Source organism: Solea solea, chromosome 2, assembly GCF_958295425.1.
Source record: "Solea solea chromosome 2, fSolSol10.1, whole genome shotgun sequence".
NCBI lineage: Eukaryota > Metazoa > Chordata > Actinopteri > Pleuronectiformes > Soleidae > Solea > Solea solea.
Window position 1 is genome coordinate 37740591 of NC_081135.1, and position 16057 is coordinate 37756647.

At 39.2% G+C, this 16057-nt stretch overlaps 1 protein-coding gene across 24 annotated transcripts in view; it reads right to left on the minus strand.

Moving 5' to 3' along the window:
* Positions 1–16057, minus strand: part of neb (nebulin) — a 78629-nt gene that overhangs the window by 17965 nt on the left and 44607 nt on the right. For 17 of the 24 annotated variants that reach the window (XM_058612783.1, XM_058612845.1, XM_058612828.1 and 14 more), the window contains 28 exons: positions 15934–16041; positions 15393–15497; positions 15188–15292; positions 14992–15090; positions 14753–14857; positions 14554–14658; positions 13603–13707; positions 13401–13505; positions 12282–12386; positions 12095–12199; positions 11914–12018; positions 11714–11818; positions 10212–10316; positions 8796–8897; positions 8594–8701; positions 8391–8495; positions 7856–7960; positions 7618–7722; positions 7125–7229; positions 6842–6952; positions 6624–6734; positions 6420–6521; positions 5704–5808; positions 4621–4710; positions 3852–3965; positions 3492–3596; positions 2218–2322; positions 1323–1427 (listed from right to left, as the gene is read on the minus strand). In XM_058612783.1, the coding sequence (XP_058468766.1) occupies positions 1323–1427; positions 2218–2322; positions 3492–3596; positions 3852–3965; positions 4621–4710; positions 5704–5808; positions 6420–6521; positions 6624–6734; positions 6842–6952; positions 7125–7229; positions 7618–7722; positions 7856–7960; positions 8391–8495; positions 8594–8701; positions 8796–8897; positions 10212–10316; positions 11714–11818; positions 11914–12018; positions 12095–12199; positions 12282–12386; positions 13401–13505; positions 13603–13707; positions 14554–14658; positions 14753–14857; positions 14992–15090; positions 15188–15292; positions 15393–15497; positions 15934–16041 (2940 nt within the window). Of the gene's footprint in view, positions 1–1322; positions 1428–2217; positions 2323–3491; positions 3597–3851; positions 3966–4620; positions 4711–5703; positions 5809–6419; positions 6522–6623; positions 6735–6841; positions 6953–7124; positions 7230–7617; positions 7723–7855; positions 7961–8390; positions 8496–8593; positions 8702–8795; positions 8898–10211; positions 10317–10980; positions 11083–11713; positions 11819–11913; positions 12019–12094; positions 12200–12281; positions 12387–13400; positions 13506–13602; positions 13708–14553; positions 14659–14752; positions 14858–14991; positions 15091–15187; positions 15293–15392; positions 15498–15933; positions 16042–16057 lie in introns of all 24 variants that reach the window. The other 7 variants (XM_058612854.1, XM_058612840.1, XM_058612822.1 and 4 more) reach the window with 4 other exon arrangements.

The following is a 16057-nucleotide window of genomic DNA, read 5'->3' on the forward strand; positions in this document are numbered from 1 at the left end:
AGATCACCACATGCAGGCACAGCTGGTTCACAATGCACTTCGACTCAGATCCAGGACAACGCACATTTCTGTCTCTAATGTCTCTAATGTCACTGTTTGTTGAGAGCAACTCTTTAGGCTGGGGTAGGCAACTTTATTTATGTCATTGTTGGTCAGTAAATCTTCTGAAAATCTTTAAGGATAAATAAATAAATAAATAAATCAAGTGGGAAATAGAAACTGACTGATCACAGGCCAGGTCAGAGAGAGAGGGCGCCTCCTACTGGCTGTGCTAATGTATTTACGGTTAATTATCTAATTCAATTTGATATATATATATTGTGATATATATTTGTGGTATAAAGTCAAGCTCCAGTTCAATATTTACTGTCTTATAGATTTAAAAAAAGATGGAGGATGAGCACATGAAAAGTCATGAACACATTCATTTATGTGAGAGAGAGATGTTTGGAAACTTAATTCCAATGCAAGTTCTCCTAAACATGTACACAAACATTTTAGATCAAATTTTTTGGGAAAATTTGGCAAAATTTTGTTTGAGGATTTTGTTGAGGACCCGACCCAGACTTTGGGAACCTAAAAATGTGAACCCTTCCTGATATGCAAGTATTGCAATTTATTTTCTTAAATTGGCATAAAACATAGATTAATTGAAATTAAAGAAATGTTTTTAATTTACGATTAAACTGAAGCCTTTGTGATTTTTGACTTAAATGACTTAAAATCGGTAACAACTGCTTATGCTGCAAAGAAACCACAAGAAAAAAATGTCAGTCAAAAAGACTGCAATAAATGAACGTGTCAATACGGGCGGTACCTGGTTTCATCAGGTGGGAGGAGCTTAGGACAGAGAGCCTCCATTTTAAAACACCAGTATTTAACCATGCAACAAAAACCTGCCTACCCCAGCTTTAAATGCAGAGTCTGGAGATTAACACAAGAACTATATAACTATAACTATATAATCTATAATCCAGGCCCAGCTGATGTGAAAAAAGCCACGTTTGCTGTGAACAAGAACCTCTATGTCAAGAAAAGAAAATAATAATAGTATAAATGAAATACATTGTAAAAAAAATAAAAATAATATATATACTCTAATAAGCACCAGAGCATAGCTTAATTAAATAAACTGGCATTAAAGACAAAGCAAAAATGTTCTAGAAACATTTTCAGCCATAAATAAACAACAGCTTCACAAACAACAAGCTGAAGCAGGTCAATGTGCTATATAACAAGGTAAAAAATACAATACGGCTTATATATACGCATATATATACAGTATATATGCGTATATATACGGTGACAGACAGAGTGCTGACCTGACTCTGCATGTGCTGAGCCTCCTTGGCGGTCACATACGTGGGCGTCTCAAAGTCCAGCATTGGTTTGCCCCTCTCCTTCTCATACTTCTCCTTGTATTTAACCTGGAGCAGAACACACAGACATATATAAGGTCAACTGTTCATTTAAAACACACAAAAATTTAAGTAATGTGAAAACACATCACGTCTGCCGTGATGTTTGACAGTTTTATTATCATTACTTGTAAAGGCAGATACAGTAAGATCTGAGATCTGATCTGTGACTCACGTAAAGTTTGTAGGAGTTAAAAATGTATTGAATAACCACCAGGGGGCGGTACCACTGCTTGCAAAAGGAAGTCAGTTTGAGGTAAAGTCTCATAAATACACTCGAGGACCACCTCACACTGTGCCTTTTGTACTTCAATTAAATGGAAGTCAATGGGAAAATGAGCTTCGACTTCTCATGTGATTTATGTCACTTTTAGCATTTCTTCTTCTACGACGTAGCTAGCAATTAGCATGCTAGCATCCATCTCTATTATTGGTAAACAGAGACACAGCACAATATTAACATTACCCTGTTGTTGTGTGTGTATTCAACAGAGTCACAACTACACCACTGCTCGATGTTGACATTGATGTTAGCTTTAAGCTAATTCACCCACTAGCTTGATGGCCCACTCCCACTTTGAAATATTTACTAAAGCTGTGTTTCAATCATGGTACGTTCAGTTTGGTACAGTAAAGTACACTTTTATTATATATTTTTTTGGTATTATTCAGGTTTTTTGGTAAGATTACACATGAAAACACTAATAAATATGCCAAACTGAACGTTAGCCGTGTTTAAGGGTAATGTTAGGGTTGTAGGTCGTGTCTGCCGACCCCTCACGCAGTCCGCACCACTTACGTTACTCTGGAGTTCAGACGCCTCCTTGTGGTGAAGCTGTTCAGGTGTGTCGGTAATCATATGGTAGTGACCCTTACTCTCCTCAAACTTCTTCTTGTAGCGGTACTACGAGGGTCAGAGTCATCAACGTCTGATGTTTATTTACATCAGGTTACATTATATTTTTATATACTTTGTAGGTGGAAAAAAAGGTTAGGTTTGTAATAATAATAATAAAAAAAGTGTTTGGCAATGTCAAAAATATGACATGCTCACAAAACTATGAGGAAATTAAAAGTGGTGTTTTCTCTTAAAGGTCCAGTGTGTAAAAATGAGTGCCATCTAGTGGTGAGACTGCTGCAGATTTGAACTTGTCCCTTTCCCAAGTGCTTCAGGGAAACTACAGTGGCCTGTACAGACCAGAAAAGGATGGTACTATTCTTTGTTTGCGCTGTAACAAACACACTAGCTCAGTGTTTCCAACTTTTTAAAGACAATAAACGATCGTAAATAAGAAAAAAAATGTATGAATATGCGGCCATATCTCTTACACTGTAAACTAATCATTTCCAAGGGATTTTTGGTCACTTAATTCAAATGTATGGTTTTTATTGAAAATATATAATTTATTGTATATATATATATATATATATATATATATATACACACTATATAGTACTAAATGGCCACCAATGCAATGCAATGCCTTTGCCAAAAGTACATATTGGAGATTGGCTTCAAAATACACAATATACACATCATGTATAGTAATAATACTAATAATAATAATAATAATAGTAGTAATAGTAGTTTATTAAATTACTATCAATAAACCATCCTAAATGTTACATACTGGACCTTTAATTAAAAATGGCGGGTTAAAGAAAATGATCTGAATCAGGGAAGAAGCTCAGAGATTTTGTGTTACGTGATGAACACTAGTTTTTATAAACTACAGGAGGAGGAGGAGGATCTAAAACGGTTAAAGAGGAGGAGATATTACAGTAGGTGACAGCATAGGAGGGTCAAAGGTTAAAGGAGGTCAAGGGTGAAAGGGTCACTACCAGATTGAGTCACAGGGAAAGTTTGGGTGATGGAGCTTAGTGTTGTTCAGTGTGAATTGATGAAGGTGCTCAAATGAGCTACGGAGTGAGAGTTACTGAGGTTTGATGAGAGACAGGGAGAGAGAGAGAGAGTGAGTCAGACAGAGAGAGAGAGAGAGAGACAGAGAGTGAGACAGACAGAGAGAGACAGAGCTGAAAGTGGAGCGGTTAACATGGCCGACGGTGTCTTACGTCGCTGGACAGTTTGCTGGTGCTCAGGACGTGCTGCATGGACAGAGACTCGGCCATGTCAGTCACAGGCTTGTGGAGCTTCTTCAGGTCACCCTTGTACTTCACCTGTGGGCAGAGATTAGGTCACATGACATATACAGTATAGTAGGTTAAAAAGGAAGACGTAAGGCGTAAGGAGAAGGCAGGAATGCAACAGTATGGATGTCAACTGCAGTGAAACACTGAAAAAGAAGACAAACAAGAAGAAGAACAAAGTGTGACTCAGGGGTCTCAAAACAGTCCCTAACCATGACTCCACATGTTGAATAACAGAAAGGTTGGATGTGTAATTGTGCAGTTGTGGTGTTGTGAAGCGCTCACCTCACTGGCCAGGTCATTGGCGTCCTTCATCGTCTTGTAAATCTTACTTTCCTTCAGGTCAAACTTGGGCCTCTTTCCTTTCATCTCCTTGTCAAACTTCTCCTTGTACTTCAACTGATGACGGTCAAACAGAACAAAAAAGAACCACATGAGTCAGAGTTAGTGCAGGTGGAGATTTGAGGGAGACATGAATGACCAACGCCATCACACTGGAAACAGTTGAATAACAACTTTTATAACAACTTTTTTGTTTAGAAATGTATAAAAAGGGATCAGAAACTCAGATTGTTTTGTGTTAAATGTTTGTATCCCTTGTTATACAATAAAACAACTGCACTCACAATCTGCATATCTTTAATTGCAGATTAAAGATATGAATTTACTCATTCTTGTAGTAAATAACGTTTAAAAGGGCTCGTTCACATCTGCATTAATCGATGATGAAGATAGTCCTTAGTTGCAGCCCTGAAATCATTTTAAACAGTCATGACAAACATAACAACACAGTGACAGTAAAGTGTTAACACTGGTGCAACTAATGCAGCAAATGCAGTGTTTGCAGGTTGGGGAGAGAAAAAAGCCCAGAGTGAACATGATACTTGATACTGGAGGTACTTTAAGCCAAATCTGTAGAATAACGATGTCAAATCCAATCCTTTCATAAAATGACCTTACACAATAAAATGTGACATGAACCAGTAAGTAGATGTTATGACGGCGGACACAGAGACAGAGGAGACAGACAGTTTCAGGGCGTGAACCTCCTTACATCACTTGTCAAGGCACTCATTTTCTTAATGTGGCGCATCTGTGGCGTATCATAGGAAGCGACTCCATGGGGGGAGGGCTTGGCCTCCACCTACAAAGCGCAGTGAGATGGAGGGATGAAAACACAGACATGGATGTTATGGAAGGAGAAGAGAGGAGTAGAAGAGAGAGAGGAGGAGGATTTTTAAGCTGCAGTGCGTGGATATGTGCTGTTGGTGATGTTTATTTTACTGTCTCTGTTTGGTCTTTGTGAACACAAATCATGTAATATTACTTGTTTACAATCTGACTAGTTAGTTAGCTAAAAGATTATCCATCCATCTATCCATCTATCTATCTATCTGATTACTGGCTAGCTAGCCAAGTGGCAAGCTTTTTGTATAGCAAGCAAAAATCCGCCCTCAATTGATTTCATATGGCCTGCTACCTAATATCATGTTATATATATATGTATATATATATATATATATATATATATATATATATATATATATATATATGTAGATTCATTTTGCATCATAAATAACCTTTTTATCATGAACTATCACAAAGACTTTCTCACTCATTCTGAAATTCAGTGAAATATCACCATGAATATCGTTTATTGAGAAATCCTGATGGGATATTGTGATATTGTGATATTGTGATATGATTTTCTGCTGAAAACAGTAGTATTTGACCAGCCCACTAATGACCAGACTGGATTCTCTCTCTAGTTTTTTACACACTACAGCTTTTAGGTTGAAGGATGGAGCAGGACAGGTGTGAGGATGAGACATGAGCAGTTAAAAACATGGAAAATCTACTTTCACAGACTCACAATGGCGGATTAAGACAGGGATTAAACTGTAAAAGCAGGATGGCAGAAGAAGAAGAAGCTGCTAGTTATGTGGTTAGCCTTATGGGACTGTTGTTAAGCATCTGTCAGAGCAAATATTAGCAGATGGAAGCTGATCTGACAAGCAGCTGATCTTCACTACTGAGTCGCCACTGACTGAGTCCTGCTGCCACATATGGAGAAAAAACATTTTTCAGGAGATAACGGAGTCTGTAGAGGTCCAGGGGGAAAAGCTGGTCATCGTACCTCACTGGTCAGCTTGGACACCTCAGTGGCCAGAGCGATGTCTGGGCGGTAGGTCAGAGAACCTCCACGGCTCGCCTCCTCGCGGGCCTTGTCACGGTATCCGATCTGACGGAGACAAAACCAAACGAGAATCACTGTTAGACCTGATTCTGATGCACTTGTACTTTCTAGGATTTTGACAATCTGGTCAAGTAAAAACATGCAAACTATAAAATGTAATTCTTAAGTCTTGGTTAAAGCAAACTCAAAGTAAGTATAACATAAGAACTACAGAAATAGGTAAATTAATTAACAGTAAAAAACTGTACTTTGACAACAAAATTCATATTCATCTCATCAATGAGTGAGCATAATTTCTGAAGGGACTGAAAGTTGTTAAACAAAAACAGTATTTATATCCAAGTCAGAAGGTTTGATTCAGCTGTAGTTGACAGTTTTAACAGATTTTAACGAGATCATTGATAAAAATGCAGAGAAAAGGAGCGGCCTTAAAGAGGAACCTTGAGGTACACCTCTATGAACGAGAATAAATTATTTTACTGTTGCTTGTTATTTAATTTGTGCCTTATTGCGTTTTTATGGACTTTTAATGTGAGTTTTAGGTCCTTTATGAATTTTGTATGTTACTTTACAGCGTTTCGACCTTAGAAACTGACATAGAAAACACACATAAATAATAAAAGCACAACAAAACCATATATCGACTTGTCATTTACCCCACTGATGAGTTTGGCAGCCTGTGTAGCCTTCCTTATGTCAGGACGGTCCACTACAGAGGTGTAGTGCAGGCCGGCCCTTGCATTCTTCTTATAGGCAATCTGTAGACAAGCAGACAGAACAACATGTGCATGTGCTATATATGTGTGTGTGATGTGCAATCTGTCAATTGTTATTTTAACACAGTGAAACAAAGGACTGACGGTGCTCTGGGACTTGGCCACGTCCATGGCGTGCTGCACATCAGGTGGGACGGTCATGTTGTTGTACTCTGACTTGCCCCTCTCCTTGTCATGCTTTGATTTGTACACATTCTGTAAGGACAGAGAGAGAGAAAGAAAGAAAGAAAGAAGGAAATAAGAAAAGCAGCAGGGGAAAAGGAATCCAGGATTTAGAGACACCACACGTGAGGAGGTTGTACCTTGCTGACGAGCTTGTTGATCTGCTTGCTGTGGGCTGTGTCGCGAGTCTCAGGCAGCGTGGTGAAGGAGCCAGACTGCATGTCCTTCTTACTGGCCGCCTTGTATTTGCTCTGTGGAAGGAAAATAAACAACTTATACAACATTTTCTTACACACAGAAAAAATCTCAAGTTGTGTGAGTAAACTAATAAAAAAAAGTATTAATTCCAGCGTATTTTTAGGTATTTTACTGTAGAAATGTTACATATCATAGCTCATGTTTTCTGTCTTATTACTTATTTACCTCTGAAGAAAGAGTTTTCACAGCCTTGGCGTGCAGGATTTGAGGAGTGTCCTTGACAGGCACGTAGTGACCCTTTCCCTTCTCATACTTCTCTTTGTATTTCACCTGGAGGACAAGAAAGAATTTGAATAAATGTTCTGACAAATAAGATCTGAATCCAGAGGATATAATGTACTGTGATGGTGACGTGTGCGTGACGCGAGTTATCATCTATTTTTTCTCTAAATGGAAACATCATTTACAGAAATGTCATAATATTCTCTTGAAAAAGAGCTGAAACGAGTGATTGAGACCATTAACTCCTCAGGAAAATGTTTACTGGCGTTATAAACCGATTATTGACGCCATCATCATGACATCAGCAATGCCGCCCAATGGTGGCTGACTACTACTTCTCTTCTTCTTTGTCAGCTTCACTTTCTTTGTCATTTCTTTGTCAATATGCGATCAATGAAGTCATCAATTAATCGTTGCAGGCTGTTGTTGCACTTACCACACTGGCCATTTCATTGTTCTTCAAGCACAGGAGGGTGAGTTTGTCGTCAACCACAGGAATCACACAGCCCTTCATCATCTCTCTGTCGTACTTGTACTCAACCTGTGGGTCAAACAATGAAACAGGGAAAATCAGGGAAAATGCTCTTGCTGTTGTTGTTGTGTATATATATATATATATATATATATATATATATATACATAAATTCAGTGATAAGGGAGACTGGTCTACTCACATCGCTCTGCTGCATCGAGTTCTTGGCAGCGTTAATGAAGTCGGGTCTCTCTGTCGTCCAGTTCCACTTGCTCTTGGTGGCCTCGTACTTTCTCTTGTAGTCCAGCTTAAAAAAAATAAAAACAGAATCACGTTATTTTCACTCCATCCCCAAAATACCAAACCAGTGTTTCGGAGACATGAAGTCAGACATCTAAAAAAAAAAAAAAATTGAAATATTTACAATCTTATTAGTAATCTCAGTTAATTTGACGCATTCAACCAAGTATGAAAGATTGCCAGGTAGATTACAGATTGCAGACAGATCCTGGAATGGTATATCTCATGTTTTTGGAGAAGAATATGACACATAACCTCTCTAATCCAATGTTTATCATGGCTAAATCATGTTTATATTGCATTTACTAAGAGGGAGCATATACAGGGGCTACCCCCAAATAATGAAATTAAAGTGGACAAATGTACCAATTTCCCCACAAGGCCTCAAAAATGGCCGATTTTCTTTTTTTTTTTTACTTTAAAGTGAAGACACGTACGTTGCTGATGTTCTTGTAGGCGTCCTTGGCAGCACGAATGTCACGAGCCTCCGGGTCAATGTTGATCTGAGCCTTGCTCTTCTCGTACACCTCTCTGTACTTCATCTGTAAGACACAAGGAAAAAAATACTTCAACTTTTAGAAAACCCCAAAAAACAAACGCACACACAAACATTTATTTCTATTAAAGTGCAGTCACTTACAATGCTGGTCATGTCCTTGACCTTCTTCATGAGCTGCTGGTGCGGCGTGTCGTAAGGCAGGGTGTAGCCCTTGGCCTTGGTCTTGTTGTACTCCATCTTGTAGATAATCTAAGGAGGGAGAGAAAACGCCTCACGCTCAGGAAATAACTTCACAATAACTTCACTGGATTCATTCTTAATAAATAAACGAGACAAAACTCACGTCGCCGATCTTCTTGCTGCGTTTCTGGGTCTCGTACAGCGGAGTCTCCAGGACGGAGGTGAACTTGTCCTTGGCGCGTTCATACTGCTCCCTGTACCTCCACTTTTAGAGGAAGATCAAATAAAAACAGTTGGCATCCCTCGTAAAGATTTATTCCAAGTTTATTTTGCTTAAAATTTAAGACGCTAAAGATATAAACTGGGTGGGTGAATGAAATTTGTGAAAAGACTTACTATTGCATTAACTTACAAATAGCTTTAGCCTTTAAAAACGTATGAATTCATACCTTAATCAACCAGAATAACATGATTTAATGTTTAAACACTAATTAACATTAGTTAACCTTTATTACGGCATTAACTAATGTTAATTAATGTACTTTTATTGTAAAGTGTGACATTTCAGCGTCCTGTGTCAATTCAGTGTAGTCTACTGTAATTAAATGATAAGATGATAAGATGACTAAATGATATATATTTTTAATTTCATTTTTTGTTGAACATTACTCAAAAACACAGTTGTTTTAATGCTGAAAACACTGTGACTGAGTGAGTGAAGGTGGTGCCATGCAAGTCATGCTCGATGGAACATGCAACAACAACAACAACAACAACACAAAGCGAGATTATTTTCCAGAGTGAAGATGGAGACAGGGACACGTGTCTGCAGTGTCCACGTCGTCCACGACGAGCAGCGGTCCATCTCATTCTGCTGCTCACGCAACCTGAGGCTCATATGTTTACTGTAAGAGCTGCAACACACATGACGTTTCCTCACGATATCTAAGAATGGATGAGGTGGTTAATGCTGAGAACGTCCAACTATTGCTGTTTTGCTCTTCATTACTAACTCCTAATAGTTGGAATGTTGAGTCAGCTATTCCCAACTATTGTTCTCCTGTTTCCACTGTTTTTTTGGGGTCGCTAACTCCTCCTACATTTCCGATCAAAGGCACACAAGGATTTTAAACTGGAAAAAAAGGGTATAAGTAGTCAGGATGAGAATCGGTATCTGTCAGTATTGATCTGATATCGGATTTTTACATCTCGAACTGTCTGATATTCGGACCAATAACGTACTGAGGTACTGTATCTGCTCATTGCTTATAAATAGTAGAAAAATGTGGATGGTGGCCTTGAAATTTAAAAATGTAGGAGGAGAAAGCAACCGAAAACTGGCTGAAACAGGAAACTAATAGTTGGGAATCAGTTGGGAATCTTTTACTAAACATTCCCAACTAATAATGAGAATATTTTGTCGCTACAGTTTATCTACATTTATCTACTCAAGTTAAAAAAAGGCGATGGAGGGATTAAAGCATGGGAGATAAGGAAAGGATGGAATTGAGCAATGAATGAATGAATGGAGAGAGGGAGGAGGAGCTTCACATGAATAAACACATGACTTCCTGTTTACCTTACTGCCCATAACGGACTGATAAAGGGCGGTGAGGATCTCGGGGCGGCGCAGTTCATTGCAGCCACTCTTTAGCAGATCCTTTGCTCTGGTTTTATACAGTTTCTGTTCACACACACATACACACATACAACACAGAGCATGCCATAGTTGAGGACAGATACAAAAACAACAGTGACACAGGGAGGACTGGAGTGGTACTGCGGGAATCCAAGTCGTACGAACGGAGCCGCTTGTCCTCATCTGTGCCGTCAGAGTCAGAAATCATCACTTTCATGTGATTTGTTCATTAACTTTGGAATAGTTTTAATTTAGTCACACAGCAAATAAATCATTAAAAGGTAGATTATGGAAGAAATGTATCATATTAAGTTATAAAATGATTATAAAATGTCATCAGAGACTATGGAGAGAGAGAATATAGGGTATAAACACAGCTAAATGTTTAGAAAATCTTCTCTCGCCAAAGTGTTGTGGTTGCAGTACCAGTTTTAAACACTAATGTCGCTGTCGTACATATTTTAATCCACTATCTGGCGGCACAGATGAAGGAGAGCTTTCCCTTGACTTAAACCTGTGAGGGACGAATGAAAAGAGAGACAACAGATACAGGAGGAGGACAAGTTTGTCGCGTTTGGGGAGACAGAGCCATGCGAAAGACCACGTAGACCACCGGCAGGTCTGTGGACGACCTCATGCACCAGAGGTTCTGGACCGGACTGGACGGTGCAGCAGGCAGACAACAGGACCAGGACCTGTCGCGTTTTACCTGGCTCATCTTCCTGTTCTCCCTGGCCAGCTGGTACCTAGGATCATCTATAGTGATGGTGAACTTATCCCTGGTCTTCTCATAATTAGCTCTGTAGGTTCTCTGCTCACAAATGTCAGACGGTGGTTAGACAAAAACAAATAATATCCAGGAAACAAAAACCATGTAAACTGTGACGTGATGAAGAAGCTTCTGCAGGAAACAAAGGAAGGTTAAAACAACAAACTTTACAATTGGAATTGGACATTTGAAAGTAGGGCTGAACGTTTTGGGGGGAAATAATTGCGATTTTTCCTGACAGGTAAGTGAAATATGACTTTTAAGGTCAAATTTCAGTTCAGCGTAGAACGTGTACACTGTAAAACACGACACGTTAATTCAGCTCCCTGCCTTGAATTCTTTATGTTTATTAAGTCAAATGTTTTTATATGATATGATCTTTAAAGTCGTTGATATTGTCCAGTACTACCATGACAGATTAATTATAATTCAATGTGTGGTGGTTGTTTTTGTTATTTAAATACATAATTTACCAATTATATTTCTCAGCATAAAGAAATACAGACATTAATCCAACAGTTTCTATGACTTCACACACTTTTACCTCCTCGCTGAGTCCAACAGAGATCCACAAAGACAGAGAAATAGGATTAAAATGTCCATTTTTTTACAGATGGGATTCAACAACACAGTGATAATAAACGCACTGTTAGTAAAGAATGAAAGGACTCACATCGTTAATGAGGACGGAGGCATTCTTGGCAGTGTTGAAGAACGGAGAGTCGCAGGTGTATTTGAAGTTGCCTCTGTTCTTCTCGAAGGACGATCTGTACAGTCGCTGTTGACCAAAGAAGAGAACGACGCACATTTTAAACACGACTTTAAAGCAACATCAAGAGTATGTTCTTCAGCAGCGCGTGATCTTATCCTCACGTCGCTGTAGAGTTTCTTGTTCTGCTCGGCGTGCAGCAGATCAGGTGTGTCCCACACGTAGCAGCCGATTCCTCTCAGCCACTCCAGGTCTTCCTTGTACTTGACCTGTGAAAAACAGAACGTGTCAACGATACAGGACCCACTCGCAGCTACTGCGGGGAAATATCGGGAACCTACTCACAGTGCTAACGTTCTCATTGACGATTCTGTTGAAGAAGAGCTCGGGACGATCGGGGATGGACTTCCATGTTCCCAGAGTGCTGATGTACTTCTCCCTGTATTTAACCTGAGGTGGATTGACAGATGTAAGAGCTCAAATCGTATGAAAAAACCATAATAATCAATCAGTGAATATGCGGTATGCTGACCTCACTGATGTCATCAGTGACTCTGCGGTGGTAGACGATGTTCAGAGCGTCCTTCACTGTGCGGTAGTGGCCCTTGGTCAGCTGGAAGGTCTCTTTGTAGCGCAGCTGAAGGACAAAGATAATATGTCAGATGCAAAGGCAAAAAATAATGGTTTTGTACCACTTTGTACAGGTAGTATTTAACCATAATTAGTAAGTAGGTAGGTAGGGAGGGAGGTAGGGTAGGTAGGCACGCACGTAGGTTGGAAAGTTAGATGGTAGACAGGTATGTAGGGTAAGTCGGTATATAGGAAGGTTAGGTAAGATGGTAAGTGGCGTAGGTAGAGTAGGTAGGCACGTAGGTTGGTAGGTTAGCCAGTAGATATGATGATGCAGGTCGGTAAGGAGGTAGTTAGGGCTGGTAAGCAAGTAGAGTTGGTAAACTGGTAGTTATGGAGGGTAGGTAGGTATATAGAGTCAGTAGATTGTCAGGCAGAGTATAAGTAGGAAGGTAGGCAGGTAAGTAGAGTCAGTAAGTAGGTAGGTAGGTAGGCAAGTAAAGTCGGTTGATTGTCAGGCAGGGTATAAGCAGAAAGGTAGACAGGTAAGTAGAGTCGATAAGTAGGTAGGTGGGACAGGTCAGCAACTAGAGTAGGTAGGTTTGTAGGTAGGAAGGGTAGCTATGTAGGAAGGTAAGTTGTTAGGCAGGGTATAAGTAGGAAGGTAGGCATGTAAATAGGGTCAGTAAGTAGGTAGGTAGGCAAGTAAAGTAGGTAGGTAGGTAGAGTCGGTCGATTGTTAGGCAGAGTATATGTAGTAAAGTAAGTAGGTCGGTAGAGTCAAGTAGAGTCAGTAAGTCGAGTAGGTAAGTTGGTTATTAGGTAGGGTAGGGTATATGAAGGAAGGTAGGCAAGTAAGTAGAGTCAGTATTAGGTAGGCAAGTTAGGAAGGTACAGTATGTAGGTAAATTGGTTGCTTGGTAGGCAACTTTATTAATGCCCAATGTGAAATGTGTGTGTTGTAGCAATTACAACTAGACAAACAATATACAAATCAACACGCTAAAGATGAAACAATTCAGACTTAAAAACTTAAAAGTATTTGAAAGAGCTTTGATCAAAATAATAACAATGTACTCACATCACTGGACTGGAGGTAGGATTTCTTAGCACGGATCAGATTAGGAGTATCAGCGATGGCAGTGTACCTGTGCTTCATCTTCTCATACTGATCCTTGTACTTGTTCTATAAAGAGAGACATTATCCCGGTGGTTTGTTTCATTGGGAAACAGATCAACACTGAACTCTCTACATTATATATATATCTGTGTAAAAGACTCACGTCACTGTAGACCACTTTAATATGTCTGGCGTGACGCATGTGTGGAGTTTCCACCTCCGGAGTGAAATGAGCTCTCTCCTTGGTAGCCAGGTCTGTGTACTGGTACTGTAGACAAACACACACACACACATCAGGATTATATTATCAGTTGAATAACAACAATAATAAAAAAGAATCTTTAATACACTGTTGGATTGTGCTTTAAACAACAAACAGTAATCAGAACTGAATAAAAGAATACATGCAGTAAAAGTTCTGTAAAAAGGTGTCTCTTAAGTATTAGACTTCAGTTTAGATTTCATGGAGGACCTGAGGTCAGGACTGGACACATATGATGTTAAAAAAAATAATTTTAACTTCAGAAAGAGAAAAATTTGCCATAAGCTAAGAGTGAATTTAAAATAATATACTCTCTTTTCGTGTTCCTCATAGTGAATCTAGCTTAATCGGAAGCTAGCTAAGTTTAGCTAGTTTATGTAAACGCTAGCATGTGAAGCGGTAGTTGCAGCTCACTAAATGTGAAGAATGTTTGTTTTATTGATCTATATATTTGTTCATTCTCTTCAATAGACAAGAAAAATGACTAAATTAATTGACAAGGACAAAAGAATATCAAAATTCTCAGTGGTGAACAGAAAGGCTAAAGCTAACGCTAAAGCTACCCCTCTTAACTAACAATATTGTATTTTTTTAATAAAACCAGGGGTTATGGAGAATTATTGTTGTTTTAACATTTAACATTCAACATTTGTTCATATAGATTTTTAGAAATATAAAGGCATAAGTGGCAAAAATCTAAATCTGGAGAGTGTTCTCTCTTGGCTGAAGAAACAAGACTGGAAAACTGAGTTGTTTTTTTCTGATTGTCAAATATAACACCTAAAAGAGCTTAAAAACAACATCATTCTGTGTAAACTAGTACAATGATAGTGATGCAGGGTGTGAACTTGCCTTGTTCGTCAGCTTCTGAGCCCATTTGGCTCTCTTGAACTCCACGGCGTCTGCAGGAGTGGAGACCTTTGCCATTTCCTCTCTGCTCTGTGCTTTGTAGATCAGCTGAAAATTGTAAATTTAGATTATTATTATTTTCAGCCACAATGAAAAAGATTGAGCGTTATTTAAATGTAAATTTGGTGGAAAAACAACTGACGTTGCTGATGTGAGTCTTGAGCTCCGTCACACGCTTGTACTCTGGAGTGTCCAGGACCACTGAGAAGTTGCTGAGGTTCTTCTTGGCCTCCAGTGGATAGTTCTCCTATAAAGAGAAGAAGAAGAAACAAAGAAAAAAGCCGACATCAACAAATGGCAGCGTCGCAGTGTTCATACGGAACGAAGAATCCTGATCAAACTTTGAGATTTCCTGATTTGCAGAAGAAAAGAAGCACAAACCTTGAATTTGGTGACCTCACGGATGCGGGCCATCTCTGGAGTGTTGTACAGGAAGCAGCCGACGCCTCTCAGCCACATCAGATCCTCTTTGTATTTCAGCTAAAATCACACACACACACACACAAAACAATGTTTAAAGTACATTTTTAACACATAACATTGAAGTGAATTTTCTGTGTCAGGCGTGTGTTTGTACCTCGCTGGTGATCTCGTTGACGTGGTGGCAGTGCAACAGTTGAGGTGTGATAGGCAGAGAGATGAGCTGACCTTTGCTGTTGTTGTATTTCTCATGGTACCACAACTGGGATTAAAAGAAAACAACGGAACAGAAATGTGTCATAAATACAACGTAAATAAAAGCACGAGTGACGAGAGGAGAGCGAGTGAAGACGGCTGCGTACGTCGCTGAGGTGAGACTGGTTCATCTTGACTTGTTTGATATCGGGGGTGTCGTAGGTTGTGTGGATCTTGTCCTTGTTCTTGTGATACTCCTCACGGTACAGACGCTGCGGAGAGAGGAAGATTATAGATTACAGATTATTGAGGGCTTCTTGGGCGGCAACAACAATGAAGAAGTTACAAAAGAAATCTGATTTAAGAGACGACCGACGATAACATCATGAAATGATCAAAACAACATTTAAAGAAAATTTGCATTCAAATTAAAGCTACAAGCAGCAACTGTTGGACTCGGGATTAAATTTGTCTCATTATTTCCTACATTTTGGGCAACATTTTGGGTCTTTCATGCATATCTAAGCTCCCAAAAGGCAATTTTTCTATTGGTAAAAGTGAAAAATAAGTTATATTTATTCATTCAGTTGCACAAAATACACAAAATAAAATGAGATCAGATAAATGTGTCTGTATTTTTGGGTTTGTTTTGCTATGACGCTGCTTTGTGAGTATTAAAGTAAAATAAAGAAATAAAAGATCTCTCACCTCGTTGATGATCTTGTGAGCTTTCCTTGCGCCAACAAAGTTGACTCCCTCTGGATGAAGAGTGTAAGCTCTGGCCTTCATCATCTCATAGGCCTCCTTGTACTTCACCTATGACCGTGTGTGA